This window comes from Syngnathoides biaculeatus, chromosome 4 (assembly GCF_019802595.1).
Source record: "Syngnathoides biaculeatus isolate LvHL_M chromosome 4, ASM1980259v1, whole genome shotgun sequence".
Classification (NCBI taxonomy): Eukaryota; Metazoa; Chordata; class Actinopteri; order Syngnathiformes; family Syngnathidae; genus Syngnathoides; species Syngnathoides biaculeatus.
This window is the reverse complement of record NC_084643.1, coordinates 32,754,996-32,770,972: the sequence shown is the minus strand read 5'-3', so window position 1 is coordinate 32,770,972 and position 15,977 is coordinate 32,754,996. Positions and strand designations below refer to the sequence as shown.

General features: G+C 40.2%; 2 protein-coding genes and 7 non-coding genes across 9 annotated transcripts; 2 read left to right on the top strand and 7 right to left on the bottom strand.

The window, feature by feature from the left end:
- The first annotated feature begins 60 nt into the window (after nt 1-60).
- Nucleotides 61-4,627, top strand: LOC133498904 (gastrula zinc finger protein XlCGF7.1-like). Its single transcript, XM_061816164.1, has 3 exons — nt 61-217; nt 2,366-2,506; nt 3,141-4,627. Exons 2-3 carry the CDS (start codon nt 2,422-2,424, stop codon nt 4,037-4,039), a joined length of 984 nt encoding a protein of 327 aa, XP_061672148.1. The 5' UTR covers nt 61-217; nt 2,366-2,421; the 3' UTR covers nt 4,040-4,627.
- A 1,476-nt stretch (nt 4,628-6,103) lies between these two features.
- On the top strand, nt 6,104-9,203 carry LOC133498905 (gastrula zinc finger protein XlCGF49.1-like). Its single transcript, XM_061816165.1, has 3 exons — nt 6,104-6,417; nt 7,675-7,813; nt 8,263-9,203. Exons 2-3 carry the CDS (start codon nt 7,777-7,779, stop codon nt 9,000-9,002), a joined length of 777 nt encoding a protein of 258 aa, XP_061672149.1. The 5' UTR covers nt 6,104-6,417; nt 7,675-7,776; the 3' UTR covers nt 9,003-9,203.
- A 2,104-nt stretch (nt 9,204-11,307) lies between these two features.
- On the bottom strand, nt 11,308-11,380 carry trnaa-ugc (transfer RNA alanine (anticodon UGC)). The gene has a single exon. It is a non-coding gene; the product is annotated as a tRNA-Ala (tRNA).
- Nucleotides 11,381-11,627: 247 nt separating this feature from the next.
- Nucleotides 11,628-11,700, bottom strand: trnaa-ugc (transfer RNA alanine (anticodon UGC)). The gene has a single exon. It is a non-coding gene; the product is annotated as a tRNA-Ala (tRNA).
- Nucleotides 11,701-11,787: 87 nt separating this feature from the next.
- On the bottom strand, nt 11,788-11,860 carry trnaa-ugc (transfer RNA alanine (anticodon UGC)). Its single transcript has one exon. It is a non-coding gene; the product is annotated as a tRNA-Ala (tRNA).
- Nucleotides 11,861-11,947: 87 nt separating this feature from the next.
- On the bottom strand, nt 11,948-12,020 carry trnaa-ugc (transfer RNA alanine (anticodon UGC)). The gene has a single exon. It is a non-coding gene; the product is annotated as a tRNA-Ala (tRNA).
- An 885-nt stretch (nt 12,021-12,905) lies between these two features.
- Nucleotides 12,906-12,978, bottom strand: trnaa-ugc (transfer RNA alanine (anticodon UGC)). The gene has a single exon. It is a non-coding gene; the product is annotated as a tRNA-Ala (tRNA).
- Nucleotides 12,979-13,543: 565 nt separating this feature from the next.
- On the bottom strand, nt 13,544-13,616 carry trnaa-ugc (transfer RNA alanine (anticodon UGC)). The gene has a single exon. It is a non-coding gene; the product is annotated as a tRNA-Ala (tRNA).
- A 1,219-nt stretch (nt 13,617-14,835) lies between these two features.
- On the bottom strand, nt 14,836-14,908 carry trnaa-ugc (transfer RNA alanine (anticodon UGC)). The gene has a single exon. It is a non-coding gene; the product is annotated as a tRNA-Ala (tRNA).
- Between the last annotated feature and the right edge of the window lie 1,069 nt (nt 14,909-15,977).

Genomic DNA, 15,977 nt, shown 5'->3' with positions numbered 1-15,977 from the left:
ACACTTTTTGGACCATTCCACGGGGATGGTTTTATGAAGCCTGTATGAGGTGCTGTCCCTTTAAGAGAAGACTCGGTTCTATGTGACTGCGCACGCGCTTCCGTTCTGCAGCCACGAACCCGACTAGCAGACAACGAAGCCACACGAGAGTTCTCGATCGCCTCAAAGTGGCCGCTTATTAACCAGGGCCTCGAGCAACACAGCCACAGCACTTTCGGTGCGTTTCCACTCCTCCTAATCTGAATCCGTTTGGAACGATTGACGCGTTTGCGATCGAGCAAATGCTAACGTTGTGTAGGCGACGGCGAGTGTAAAACTTTCATCGATTTGATTTATATTGGCATATTTTGCGCATTCCCCTTCTGAACTGTCGTAAAGGTCACTGTTCCCCTTGTATGATTGTCCCCGTTTGAAGTTCAGACATGAAGACGCGATCGTGTGTGAGGGGCCTACACAAAGCCGTCGAAAACTAAAGTCTGGACAGTGACAGGAGAGGGCGCCATATCGTCACCCAATTTGACCGAATGTCACTATACGTTTCAAAACTTGACCATTTGGAACGGATTTTTTTTTTCCCCCACAGAAACCTCGAAGTATGTGGATAACCTAATGGCATAATTGCCCGATTCATTTTAAACTTACTGTCACTTCACTTTTTAAATCCAAGTTGAAAACTCTTCGTTTTTCTCATGCTTTTTAGAATATATAAACTTTGAAATCATATTACTTGCACTGTATGCGGTTTTAATTCTTTTTTTTAAATATTTTGTTTGTCATTTTTATTGTTTTTATCCCGTTTTAAATGTTTTATGTCTTTGTTTTCAAATGCCTTTAATCATGTAAAGCACATTAAGTTACCTCATGTATGAAATGCGCTATACAAATACATTTGCTTTGCTTTGCTTTGCTTACTGTCATAATAATCTAATTTTTAAAAATACCAATACGGTTAGGTGGAATCACCACATGGGCAGCTTGCAGGAGATGATTGTTCGGGGCTCCCAAACATCGGGGAAAAAAAGTGATTCATAAATATAAAGTTTGATTTGAATAAATGATCATTTCAGTCTTGAATCCACTTTTAAGCATATTCAAATGGATCATCGATCATGATTGTTTTCACCTCTTGCATCTCATGGAGGGGAATATTATTTTTACTACACGTGTAAGAAGGGGCGGCACGGTGGATCAGCCGTTAAAGTGTTGACCTCACAGTTCTGAGAACCCAGGTTCAATCCCGGCCCCGCCTGTGTGGAGTTTGCATGTTCTCCCCGTGCCTGTGTGGATTTTCTCCGGGCACTCCGGTTTCCTCCCACATTCCAAAAATATGCAGCATAAATTGGACACTAGGTGTGATTGTGAGTGCAGCTGTTTGTCTCCATGTGCCCTGCGATTGGCTGGCAACCAGTTCAGGGTGTACCCCGCCTCCTGCTCGTTGATAGCTGTGATAGGCTCCAGCACTTCCCGTGACCCTCGTGAGGATAAGCGCCAGAGAAAATGGCTGGATGGATGTGAAAGAAAGGATCCCCAAAATAAACTCTTGGGAAGGTTTTGAGTATGAAGTGCAGGATAGAGCAAGTGGAAAATATACATTTCGTTACTACTAAGTTTTTTAATGGTGATGAATGTTGCAATAAGTCCATTTTCTTATCCACTTATCCTCACAAGGGTTGCGGGGAGTGCTGGAGCCTATCTTGGCTGTGAACAGGCAGGAGGCTGGGTGCACCCTGAACTGGTTGCCTGCCAATCCTAGGGCACATAGATACCAATGACAGTCGCACTCACACTCACACTTAGGGGCAATTTAAAGTGTCCAATTATTGTTGCGTGTTTATGGGATGTGGGAGGAAACCGGAGTGCCTGGAGGAAACCCACGCAGACGCCATGCAAACTCCACACAGGCGGGTCCGGGATTGAACCTGGGACCACAGAACTGTGAGGCCAACATTTTTTTCCAGCTTTTTTCCTGGGGAAATGTGAAAGTATACTAAATGTTGATTGCAGTAAAAGCATTGCAGATTCAGTTGGTGGATAATAATCTTCAAGGACTTTTTCTAGTTCAACAAATAAGATACTTGATTTCAAATTCACACTTTTTAATGAAAGATAAACATGATTGAACATCTTAGGCGATAAATATTAAAATATACAAGGGAAACATGTCTCTTATGTTCACTCTCCATATCTTTATTCTGAAAGGGATGACCAGCTAATGAACAAACTCGCTGACAGTACTTCTGGTGCCCGCCAAGAAATTCCGAAAGTTTACAACTCGATCACACAGCGACCGTGGAGTTTCTGTCAGGAAAATATTAGCGACTGTACAGCTGCAGTTATAGTCACAAAGCTGACTTGTGTCTTGCAGATTTTTCCGCTGGCGTCGGCAGGTTGCCACTAACTCGTCTGGGGCGAGTGACGAAGATGAAGATCACGAATGGTCACAACTTCATCATCGCGGTCGGTGACGACAAGGAAGAACCTTTGAGGAGTGATGCACACTGTCAAGGTAACGGCAAAAAAAGGTTGAAATGCTTGCTTTTAAAAAAAAACAAACCAAAGCATACCTTGCTCAATTTAACAGAAAGATTTTGTCAAATTATTTTAGACACGTTAGTGAACATTTTACATTTCTTTACTCATTTTGTACTAATTCCAAAATTATTATTTAGGATCTCTGTGTGTGCCTTATTTTAAACTCCTAGTATGTTTTTGTGTTTGACTAAACAAGCCCAGATGTCACACAAAGTCAACTGAGACAATATCATCATCATCATTTCAGGACAGTGGACTCCTGCAGTACTTGAGCTTTAATTGCTTTTTTTTCTTCCTCAAATTATTTTTGAATATGTTTGCATTTTTTTCCCTTTTTGTTGCGGAACCAACCCCCCAAAAAATGTATTGATGGGTCATCTCCTCTTATTTGAAAGCGTTTGGGCTTGAGGGGAAAGAAAAAATGTTCAAAATGGATTTTTGCTATTTACGGTTTGGCTGGGTCCATGTTTCCCGCAAATAGCGGAATTCCACAGTTTATAAAGTTATTGTGACTTTTGTGCGTGTGGGGTTTCAGATTGGAACTATGTCCCTTGGCTCATTAAAGGCTGGGAAGCTGACATAAACTGTGTTTTTCTTACGGCATGCAGACATCCATCAGATGATTGATCGTCAGGAAGAACTTCCCCCTCCCCCACGGTGGGGGAGCTCCAGTGTGGAGCACGATGATCCACAGGCCCCCCGTGTTAAAGAGGAAGAGGAGGATGTACAGATTAAGGAAGAGGAGGAGGAGACTGATGTCAGCAATTTACCACTGACTGGCGACTCTGTGAAAACCGAAGACGAAGATAAGAAACCCGAGTCACAATTTCATGTTGACGGTCCAAATGGTGACCAATGTGGGGCACCACTGTCAGACAGTGAGAACACAGAAGAGCCAATGAAGAACAACACAGACCGTGTGGATGATCACAAACCGACCAACTGCTCTGGAATGGAATCAAGTCTCCACAAAGAATCTCCAAAAAGTTGCAAAAAACGCGTGACCTGCTCAGTTTGTGGTAAAACGTTTGCTACAAAGCAAACTTTGAGCACGCACATGAGAACGCACACAGGAGAAAAACCCTTTAGTTGCTCATTTTGTGGGAAAGAGTTTTCTCAAAAGGGACCTATGATACGACACACGAGAGTCCACACGGGAGAAAAACCCTTCAGTTGCCGAGTTTGCAGGAAAACATTCTCCCAAAAAGGAAGTATAGATTTACACATGAGGACGCACACAGGAGAAAAACCTTTCAGTTGCTCTGTTTGTGGCAAAAAATTCACTCAAAAGGAAAATATGGTAACGCATATGAGAAAACATACTGGAGAAAAACCCTTTCGCTGCTCAGACTGCGGAAAACCGTTCTCTCGAAAGGAGCACGTGGCAACGCACATGAGAACACACACGGGAGGAATACCCTTTAGCTGCTCAGTTTGTGGAGAAAGCTACGGTCATAGGGCCAGTTTGACAGAACACATGCGGAAACACAACACAGAGAGCGAATAAATGTTTTCACATTAGGAACTGGACTAAAAAGTGTCGAGTAGCAAAGTGAACACTGAGGTGAATAGGTGAGATATTTCATTCATTCATTCTCAACATGTAACTTACACGTGTGACGTGCACAAAAGCAGTACAAAAAAAAAAATGACCGTTTGGATAGTGAATCTGACTTCTTCGCAGCTCTTGCTTTTTTCCACTGGTCTCATCTGGACCAATCAACAATACCGTCGCAAGATGGCACCCCTGTGATGTCACAGGGATGTCGTACGTTATACATACCCACCGTCTTCAGCACTTCATTTGACGTTGCCGAGTCGAACAATGTGTGAAGAGGCCTCACATATTTGCTGCTTGGAGATGTACAAATCGTATTGCAATCAAAGCCAGAGCTCATCTGATGGGGGTAAAATGACTTAAAAAGTATTGGGTCATTGTAATAACTTTTTTTGTAAATAGAATTTACATTCCTTGTGGCCAATACCATGAAATGTCATAGTTGCATAATCCTGTTGTTTGATCGTAAATCGATTAATTCTGCACGAAGAGTGAGGCCCAAGAATGACAATAACTGTTCCGTTGTGAGTTGAGTTGAATAAAGTATGTATTCATATATTTCATCCATCCATTCTCTTTGCCACTTATCCTCACAAGGGTCACGGGGAGTCCTGGAGCATGTCCCAGCTGTCAACGAGCAGGAGGCAGGGTACACCCTGAACTCGTTGCGAGCTGTCAGTTCACCAATCAGACATTCATTAAACAGGACAAAAAAGGAAGCAAAGACACCAGTTCAAGTCTCGCGAGGAGAGAGGAGAGGAACTGTCTCGTACAATTCACTACTGCACTCTCTGATTATCCTCTCCTCAGCACCTCTATTTATATTTATTTAGTTTTAAGACGCCCCTTATTTACATGGATGTAACAAAAAGTAGACGGCAAGCAAAACAGTTTGAAACGAGGTGTACATGTTTGTTCATGTGCGTGTGCACGTGTGGAAGATTGCTGAATACACGTGTGGTCATCATTTCTTTTAACAGGCAGCAGTTCTAACAGTTCTGATGAATAGATGTTTTTGTTCTTGCTATCTCCTGCGAGGAGGCTTCCACGTTATCTAGAGCAGAGCAAAGCATTTCTTTACTGGAAGCAGATGTATGATAATTCTGTTCATAATTATTCCTACTCGAGCCAATCGCAGGGCAGATTGAGACAAACAGCTGCGTCGCAATCACACCTAGGGGCAATTTAGAATGTCCAATTATTGTTGCGTGTTTTTGGGATGTGGGAGGAAACCAGAGTGCCTAAGGAAACCCACATAGGCACGGGGAGAACATGCAAACTCCACACAGGCGGGTCCGGGATTAAACCCGGGACCTCAGAACTGTTACCAGCTGATCCACCATTTAGCCTTGCGGGAATGTTAAAGTATCCCGAATGTTTATTACAGTAAAAACATTGCAGATTCAGTTGGTAGATAACAATGAAATATGTTTCTTATATTCATGTATTTGTATGAATTTGTGAGTTTCTGACTGAGAAAAGATTGGCTTAAGATGACGCAAACCTTGGATGCTCGACGCAAAACAACAAATTCTATACTCCATGTCCAAGGTTAGACCAGATTGGGTCGGTGGGGGGTGCACAGATTCACTGCCTCTGGTGGAGAGGTTCAAATCAATAAATATACTCAGGGGGTGGTTGTTCACTGAAATACAGCATCATTTGTGCAGCCTTCACGGGGGTAGCACTGAGGTGCTGGGTGCCACGCAGGTGAACGGAGATCGTTGATGGAGATGGAAGAGGTAGCTGATGATCTAGCAACAACAACAACAAAAGTCAATTAGTCATGAATTCTGATATGTGTAAAAGAAAATGTGGATTGTGTGGTGTTTACATAATTCACCCGCGGGAACTCAAGTTGGGGTGCGGGGTTCCGCACGGACTGTTTTTGTTGTTGCGCTTCTGGAGGAAAGGTTAACAGAGTTCCCGCGGGTGAATTATGTAAACACCACAGATTGTGTAATTATGTGTTGTGGAAAGTTTTCATCATTCGTTGAATGAGGAAACCATTATTTTTGGAGGGGAACGAAACCCATGAGTTGATTGGAAAGCTGGCGACGAGTGTTACACACAATTTTGTACACTAGATGACGGTATACACAAAAACACCGTTTGCAATCCGTCATTATGTGAAGGAAGAAGAAGAAGAGGAAAAATGCGAAGAAGAAAAAGAGGAAAAACAAGAAGAAGACTACTGCACATGCGCACAGAGCCCAGATGCATGACGAGCAGAAAATGAATCAACAGTTTCAGAGTCAGAGTGGTTTAGCTCCTCAAATGGTTGGTTATTAACAAAAGACGCATCTGATCAAGCCATATAAGTTTTGGTGAGTTTCAACGTTTCCTAATACTCATCCGTTTGTGATGCTTTCCGCGTTTGGATGGAGCTTATGCTAGTTGTCAAACTTCATCGACTTGATTTATATTGACATTAATTTATTTCTCGTATGTAGTAATGTTACCAAACCTTTTACGCCGTTTTTCCGGACCTCTGTTGAATTAATTTAGGAAGTCAGAATTTTGGTGCCGTTACACAACTATTTTTTTTTACCTGTTAGGGTTATGTATTTATTTTAACCAAGGCCGTCAGAAGGATTTGTATGCATTCACACTCCCCTTAAAAAAATAATTTTTGAGACAAAGTTAATTCATTATTAATCTTTTTTTAGTAATGGTTTTAGATCACGGGTCTCCAATTTGCTGACCATGATTTTTTTATGAATGGCATTTTTCCAGTGGTGCGTGCAGAGCTGACAAACCGACCAATCACGGTGGGGTATGTGAAATGTACAGCAGCGTTGCCATGTAGAGTTTTATTAGTAGTTTTGCACACAGCTTGTTTACACCAGCGTCCTCGTTTACCTTATTTTGTATTTAAAAAAAAAATGAGAAATGCAGTTGAGAAGGATGCAACATCTAAACCCTCTTAAATCCACTTTGAAGCACATTCAAATGGTGAATCAATTATGATTCTTTTCGCCACCTGCATCTCATGGAAGAGAATATTATTCTTACTGCACATGTGTAGACTTTCGATTACAAAGCAGCTACACACAAAACAATGGTTAGGTTATGAGTGTGACGTGCAAGAGAGAGCAAGTGGAAAATAAAGTTTAAAAAAAAAAAAAAGATAATTTTTTTTTGGAATGGTGTCGAATATGCCTAAGAGACAGCGGCAAAAAGTGACGATTACAGCAGTGGAAATGGTAAACTATTAAATGTTAATAATAGTCAAAGCATTGATGATTCATAAGTTATAGAATAATACTCAAGGAGACTTGATTTAACTCAGGAAAAATAATTCTCAAATTCAGTTTCTCACTTTTTAGTTGATGATAAAGCTTATTATTGTATACATTTAGTGATAAATATTTTTCACAGGAGAGGGGAAACATGCCTCTGTGTTCACTATCCATATTTTTATGGGTAACGGGACTATCATCTTACAAACAAACTTTCAGACCCTGTCCTTCGCGTGTCCTAATAACTTCAGAAAGAAACTCGATCTTACAATGTTTTTGTCAAAAAAATATGTATCGACTGTACAGCTGTAGTTAGTCTTAAAACTGACTTCTGCGCTGCAGGTTTTCCGCTGACCTCAGCAGGTTTTCCACTGGCTGTTGTCTCTATGGAGAGTGACGAAGACCCCGAATGGTCACAACTTCATCATTGCAGTCAGTGACGACATGGAAGAACCTTCGAGGAGTGATGCACACTGTGAAGGTAACGGCAAAAGTTTTAAATGCTTGCGTGAAAAAAAAGAAAAAATGAAATATTGCACAGTCATTGTATTCAGAACCTTTGCTCAATATTTAGTAGAAGCCCCCTTTTGATCAAATATACCCATGAGTCTTTTTGGGAATGATGCAACAAATTTCTCACGCCTGGATTTGAGAATCCTCTGTGTGATATTTCAGTTTTTTTTTTTTTTTTTAGAATTTCCAAGAACTTCAAACACGGGGGCTGGGGAGGTGCATGTTATTAAGGGAAAAAATGAACTAAATGGCTGCAATGTAACAAAGAGTGAAAAATTGAATGTGCTCTGAAACCTTTCCGTACCCGCTGTATTTTGACTTTGATTTGGTGGTGTGACATGGGTTTTTTCAAATGTAAAATATGCGCCTTGACTTATTGAAGACTGGTAAAGACGTTTTGTTTCTTATGGTCTGCAGACTTCCAGCAAGAGCCACAGCCCACCCACGTTAAAGAAGAAGAGGAGGCTACACAGCCCCCCAACATTAAAGAGGAAGAGGAGGAGACTGATGTCAGCAAGTTGCTTCTCACTCGTGTCTTTGTGAAAAACGAAGACCAAGACCAGGAACCAGAGTCATCACAGTTTCGTGGTCACAGTCCAAATGGAGTCCGCTGCGGAGGACCACTGTCTGACAGTGAGGGAACAGAAGAACCTTTGAGGAACAACATAGACTGTGGAATGGATGAAAGACCAACCAGCTGTTCAACTCTCACCATGGAATATTCACAAATGCATAAAATCCGTGTTACGTGCTCAGTTTGTAGTAAAACATTTGCTACAAAACAAACTTTGAGAACACACAAGAGAAGACACACGGGAGAAAAACCCTTTAGTTGCCAAGTTTGCAAGAAAGCATTCTCTCAGAAAGGAAGTATACAATTGCACATGAAAACACACACAGGAGAAAAACCTTTCAGTTGCTCCGTTTGTGGCAAATCATTCTCTCACAAAGAAAATTTGGTAACACATAGGAGAAAACACACGGGGGAAAAACCCTTTCCCTGCCCAGATTGCGGGAAAACGTTCACTCGCAAAGTACACGTGACGAAAATACACACGGGAGCAATACCTTTCAGTTGCTCAATTTGTGGAGAAAGCTATGGTCGCCGGGCCAGTTTGACTGAACACATGCGCAAACACAACGCCCAGAGCAAATGAGGGTTTTCTTGTTGGGACATGGACAAAAAAACGATAAGTGGGTACGTCACAGAAGATTGAGACATGGATGACATTCAACAAATTCAAATTATTCCCGTGATCTTGTTCTTCAAAGGAAAACTTAACGCTTAAAGTACACAAAAGCAGTGCACAAAAATAAATATATTGCTTGGTCTGTTTGACATGTTCTTGATTCTTTGCCCTAAAAATTCAGATTTTGAGTCTAACCTCTTAGCGCTGTCTCTTTTATCTTCTACTCTTCTTGAACAATAGTTAATACCATATTTTACATCAGAGTTTATAAAAAAATGTGTTATGGCATCAAAGAGTAATGTTGGCATTTTCGTTCATTCCACGAGGTTGTGTCTTATGATGTATATTTACCATCAGAATGGCGCACCACAGAATTTATGAGCGAACAGCAGGGAAAAATTGTGAAAATCGTGATGGATTTCTGAAAGTTCCCAAAGTTTACTGGATGTGAAGTTATTCCTCGATTCCAAAGATCCTCACATGCTCTACCACTTATACTAATTCCCCTGTTTTTCTCAAAAATACCAAAAAAAGAGAATTTAGGGATTATAAAGGACTTCCTTTGCTTGGTTGGCTTATAACGTGAAGCGTTTGTGATCAACCCGTTAACGTTGAAGCGGCATTGAACGTAAGTAACTGCATAATCTTGTTCAACCAACAGAACTTATACGATGAGGATCATGAGGACGACAACTTGCAACTAATGTAGTGAGAGCCATTGCTTTGAATCTCTTTCAGCCCCATATCCTTGAAATCTACGTATCCTTTACATTTTTTATACTTGAACCATCTTTTCCACATACCCCTATTAACTTGAACATATAATAACAACAAAACAACATTTAGGTATTAACTTTAAAATGTTCGCAGAAACCCTAAAGTCAAATGGAGACATCGATCCCAGTCGATCACTTGAAAAGCGAGCGCTCTACCACTTGAACTAATTCCCTGGTTTTCTCAAAAGCAGCAGCAAGAACAACAGAGAGTTTGGATATTAACTCTAAAGTGAAGAAAAGTTTGCAGAAAACCAAAAGTCATACATAGAATGTGGGCATCGATCCCACTATCTCTCATATGCTCAGCAAGTGCTCTACCACTTGAGCTAATTCCCCTATCTTTCTCAAAAACAACAATAACAACAACAAAAATTTGATTATTAACTCTAAAGTCAAGAAACGTTTCCGGAAAAAGAAGTCAAATGGATAATGTGGGGCATCGACCCCACTACCTCTGAAACGCAGAGCAAGCGCTCTACCACATCAGCTTGTTCCCCTGTTTCTCTCAAGTACAGTTTGCAGAAAACCTTAAGCCAAATGGAGAATGTGGGCATCGATCCCACTACCTTTCACATGCAAAGCGAGCACTCTACCACATGAGTTTGTTCCCCAATTTTACTCGAAAACAGTAACAACAAAAAATTGTTTAGTTATTAACTCTAAAGTGAAGAAAAGTTTGCAGAAAACCTTAAGTCAAGTGGAGAATGTGGGCATCGATCCCACTACCTCTCACATGCAAAGCAAGCACTCTACCACTTGAGCTAATTCCCCTATTTTTCTAAAGAACAGCAACAACAAAAAATTGTTTAATTATTAATTCTAAAGTGAAGAAAAGTTTGCAGTTAACCAAAAGTGAAATTGAGAATGTGGGCATCGATCCCACTACCTCTCACATGCCAAGCGAGCGCTCTCCCACTTGAGCGAATTTTGCTGTTTTTCACAGAAACAGCAACAACAAAAAATTGTTTGGTTATTAACTCTAAAGTGAAGAAAAGTTTGCAGAAAAACTGAAGTCAAATGGAGAATGTGGGCATCGATCCCACTACCTCTCACATGCAAAGCGAGCGCTCTACCACTTGAGATAATTCCCCTATTTTTCTCAAAAACAGCAACAACAAAAAATTGTTTGGTTATTAACTCTAAAGTGAAGAAAAGTTTGCAGAAAAACTGAAGTCAAATGGAGAATGTGGGCATCGATCCCACTACCTCTCACATGCAAAGCAAGCACTCTACCACTTGAGCTAATTCCCCTATTTTTCTAAAGAACAGCAACAACAAAAAATTGTTTAATTATTAATTCTAAAGTGAAGAAAAGTTTGCAGTTAACCAAAAGTGAAATTGAGAATGTGGGCATTGATCCCACTACCTCTCACATGCTGAGCGAGCACTCTACCACTTGAGCGAATTCCCCTATTTTTCTCAAAAACAGCAACAACAAAAAATGTTTTGTTATTAACTCTAAAGTGAAGAAATTTTGCAGAAAACCTGAAGTCAAATGGAGAATGTGGGCATCGATCCCACTACCTCTCACATGCAAAGCGAGCGCTCTACCACTTGAGCTAATTCCCCTATTTTTCTCAAAAACAGCAACAACAAAAAATTGTTTTGTTATTAACTCTAAAGTGAAGAAAAGTTTGCAGAAAAACTGAAGTCAAATGGAGAATGTGGGCATCGACCCCACTACCTCTCACATGCAAAGCGAGCGCTCTACCACTTGAGCGAATTTCGCTGTTTTTCATAGAAACAGCAACAACAAAAAATTGTTTGGTTATTAACTCTAAAATGAAGTAAAGTTTGCAGAAAAACTGAAGTCAAATGGAGAATGTGGGCATCGATCCCACTACCTCTCACATGCAAAGCGAGCGCTCTACCACTTGAGCTAATTCCCCTACTTTTCTCAAAAACAGCAACAACAAAAAATTGTTTGGTTATTAATTCTAAAGTGAAGAAAAGTTTGCAGAAAAACTGAAGTCAAATGGAGAATGTGGGCATCGATCCCACTACCTCTCACATGCAAAGCGAGCGCTCTACCACTTGAGCTAATTCCCCTATTTTTCTCAAAAACAGCAACAACAAAAAATTGTTTGGTTATTAATTCTAAAGTGAAGAAAAGTTTGCAGAAAAACTGAAGTCAAATGGAGAATGTGGGCATCGATCCCACTACCTCTCACATGCAAAGCGAGCGCTCTACCACTTGAGCTAATTCCCCTATTTTTCTCAAAAACAGCAACAACAAAAAATTGTTTTGTTATTAATTCTAAAGTGAACAAAAGATTGCAGAAAAACTGAAGTCAAATGGAAAATGTGGGCATCGATCCCACTACCTCTCACATGCAAAGCGAGCGCTGTACCACTTAAACTAATTCCCCTACTTTTCTCAAAAACAGCAACAACAAAAAATTGTTTGGTTATTAACTCTAAAGTGAAGAAAAGTTTGCAGAAAAACTGAAGTCAAATGGAGAATGTGGGCATCAATCCCACTACCTCTCACATGCTAAGCGAGCACTCTACCACTTGAGCGAATTTTGCTGTTTTTCACAGAAACAGCAACAACAAAAAATTGTTTGGTTATTAACTCTAAAGTGAAGAAAAGATTGCATAAAACCTTAAGTGAAATGGAGATTGTGGGTATCGCTCCCACTACCTCTCACATTCTAAGCTAGCGCTCTACCTCTTGAGCTAATTCCGCTGCTTTTCTCAAAAACAGCAACAACAAAAAATTGTTTGGTTATTAATTCTAAAGTGAAGAAAAGTTTGCAGAAAAACTGAAGTCAAATGGAGAATGTGGGCATCAATCCCACTAACTCTCACATGCAAAGCGAGCACTCTACCACTTGAGCTAATTCCCCTAGTTTTCCCAAAAACAGCAACAACAAAAATTGTTTGGTTATTAATTCTGAAGTGAAGAAAAGTTTGCAGAAAAACTGAAGTCAAATGGAGAATGTGGGCATCGATCCCACTACCTCTCACATGCTAAGCAAGCGCTCTACCACTTGAGCTAATTCCCCTATTTTTCTGAAAAACAGCAACAACAAAAATTGTTTTGTTATTAATTCTACAGTGAAGAAAAATTTGCAGAAAAACTGAAGTCAAATGGAGAATGTGGGCATCGATCCCACTACCTCTCACATGCAAAGCGAGCGCTCTACCACTTGAGCTAATTCTCCTACTTTTCTCAAAAACAGCAACAACAAAAATTGTTTGGTTATTAATTCTAAAGTGAAGAAAAGTTTGCAGAAAAACTGAAGTCAAATGGAGAATGTGGGCATCGATCCCACTACCTCTCATACGCTAAGCGAGCGCTCTACCACTTGAGCTAATTCCCCTATTTTTCTGAAAAACAGCAACAACAAAAATTGTTTTGTTATTAATTCTACAGTGAAGAAAAGTTTGAAGAAAAACTGAAGTCAAATGGAGAATGTGGGCATCGATCCCACTACCTCTTACATGCAAAGCGAGCGCTGTCCCACTTGAGCTAATTCCCCTACTTTTTTCAAAAACAGCAACAACAAAAAATTGTTTGGTTATTAATTCTAAAGTGAAGAAACATTTGCAGAAAACCTGAAGTCAAATGGAGAATGTGGGCATCGATCCCACTACCTCTCACATGCAAAGCGAGCGCTCTACCAATTGAGCTCATTCCCCTACTTTTCTCAAAAACAGCAACAACAAAAAATTGTTTGGTTATTAATTCTAAAGCGAACAAAAGTTTGCAGAAAAACTGAAGTCAAATGGAGAATATGGGCATCGATCCCACTACCTCTCACATGCAAAGCGAGCGCTCTACCAATTGAGCTAATTCCCCTACTTTTCTCAAAAACAGCAACAACAAAAAATTGTTTGGTTATTAACTCTAAAATGAAGTAAAGTTTGCAGAAAAACTGGAGTCAAATTGAGAATGTGGGCATCGATCCCACTACCTCTCACATGCTAAGCGAGCGCTCTACCACTTGAGCTAATTCCCCTACTTTTCTCTTAAACAGGAACAACAAAAAATTGTTTGGTTATTAATTCTACAGTGAAGAAAAGTTTGCAGAAAAACTGAAGTCAAATGGAGAATGTGGGCATCGATCCCACTACCTCTCACATGCAAAGCGAGCGCTGTCCCACTTGAGCTAATTCCACTATTTTTTTCAAAAACAGCAACAACAAAAAATTGTTTGGTTATTAATTCTAAAGTGAAGAAAAGTTTGCATAAAACCTTATGTCAAATGGAGAATGTGGGCAACGAGCCCACTACCTCTCACATGCAAAGCGAGCGCTCTAACACTTGAGCTAATTCCCCTAGTTTTCTCATAAACAGCAACAACAAAAAATTGTTTGGTTATTAATTCTAAAGTGAAGAAAGGTTTGCAGAAAAACTGAAGTCAAATGGAGAATGTGGGCATCAATCCCACTAACTCTCACATGCAAAGCGAGCGCTGTACCACTTGAGCTAATTCCCCTACTTTTCTCAAAAAGCAGCAGCAACAACAAAAAATTGTTTGGTTATTAATTCTAAAGTGAAGAATAGCTTTGCAGAAAAACTGAAGTCAAATGGAGAATGTGGGCATCGATCCCACTACCTCTTACATGCAAAGCGAGCGCTGTCCCACTTGAGCTCATTCCCCTACTTTTCTCAAAAACAGCAACAACAAAAAATGTTTTGGTTATTAATTCTAAAGCGAACAAAAGTTTGCAGAGAAAAAAAAACTGAGTCAAATGGAGAATATGGGCATCGATCCAGAAAACCTCCACATGCAATGCGGAGCGCTCTACCACTTGAGCTAATTCCCCTACTTTTCCCAAAAACAGCAACAACAAAAAATTGTTTGGTTATTAATTCTGAAGTGAAGAAAAGTTTGCAGAAAAACTGAAGTCAAATGGAGAATGTGGGCATCGATCCCACTAACCTCTCACATGCAAAGCAAGCGCTGTACCACTTGAGCTAATTCCCCTCCTTTCTCAAAAACAGCAACAACAAAAAATTGTTTGGTATTAATTCTAAAGTGAAGAAAAAAGTTTGCAGAAAAACTGAAGTCAAATGGAGAATGTGGGCATCGATCCCACTACCTCTCACATGCAAAGCGAGCGCTCTACCACTTGAGCTAATTCCCCTACTTTTCTCAAAAACAGCAACAACAAAAAATTGTTTGGTTATTAATTCTAAAGTGAAGAAAAGTTTGCAGAAAAACTGAAGTCAAATGGAGAATGTGGGCATCGATCCCACTACCGCTCACATGCAAAGCAAGCGCACTACCACTTGAGCTAATTCCCCTACTTTTCTCAGAAACAGCAACAACAAAAAATTGTTTGGCTACTAATTCTAAAGTGAAGAAAAGTTTGCAGAAAAACTGAAGTCAAATGGAGAATGTGGGCATCGATCCCACTACCGCTCACATGCAAAGCAAGCGCACTACCACTTGAGCTAATTCCCCTACTTTTCTCAAAAACAGCAACAACACAAAAAATTGTTTGGTTATAATTCTAAAGTGAAGAAAAAAAGTTTGCAGAAAAAACCGAAGTCAAATGGAGAATGTGGGCATCGATCCACTACGCTCACATGCAAAGCAAGCGCACTACCACTTGAGCTAATTCCCCTACTTTTCTCAGAAGAAGAAACAGCAACAACAAAAAATGTTGGCTACTAATTAAAGTCAGTAAAGAAAAGTTTGCAGAAAAACTGAAGTCAAATGGAGAATGTGGGCATCGATCCCACTACTCTCACACGCAAAGCGAGCGCTGTACCACTTGAGCTAATTCCCCTACTTTTCTCAAAAACAGCAACAACAAAAAATTGTTTTGTTATTAACTCTCAAGTGAAGAAAAGTTTGCAGAAAATTTGAAGTCAAATGGAGAATGTGGGCATCGATCCCAGTACCTCTCACATGCAAAGCGAGCGCTCTACCACTTTAGCTAATTTCCCTAACTTTCTCAAAAACAGCAACAACAAAAAATTGTTTGGTTATTCATTCTAAAGTGAAGAAAAGTTTGCAGAAAAACTGAAGTCAAATGGAGAATGTGGGCATCGATCCCAGTACCTCTCACATGCTAAGCGAGTGCTCTACCACTTGAGCTAATTCTCCTACTTTTCTCAAAAACAGCAACAACAAAAAATTGTTTGGTTATTAATTCTAAAGTGAAGAAAAGTTTGCAGAAAACCTGAAGTCAAATGGAGAATGTGGGC

What these genes read in the sequence shown, in the direction of transcription:
- LOC133498905 (XM_061816165.1), top strand. Translation starts at nt 7,777, where the DNA reads ATGGAAGAACCTTCGAGGAGTGATGCACACTGTGAAG. An exon ending in GAGTGATGCACACTGTGAAG is followed by an intron (nt 7,814 to 8,262) that starts GTAACGGCAAAA and finishes TATGGTCTGCAG; the next exon opens with ACTTCCAGCAAGAGCCACAG.
- LOC133498904 (XM_061816164.1), top strand. Translation starts at nt 2,422, where the DNA reads ATGAAGATCACGAATGGTCACAACTTCATCATCGCGGTCGGTGACGAC. An exon ending in GAGTGATGCACACTGTCAAG is followed by an intron (nt 2,507 to 3,140) that starts GTAACGGCAAAA and finishes TACGGCATGCAG; the next exon opens with ACATCCATCAGATGATTGAT.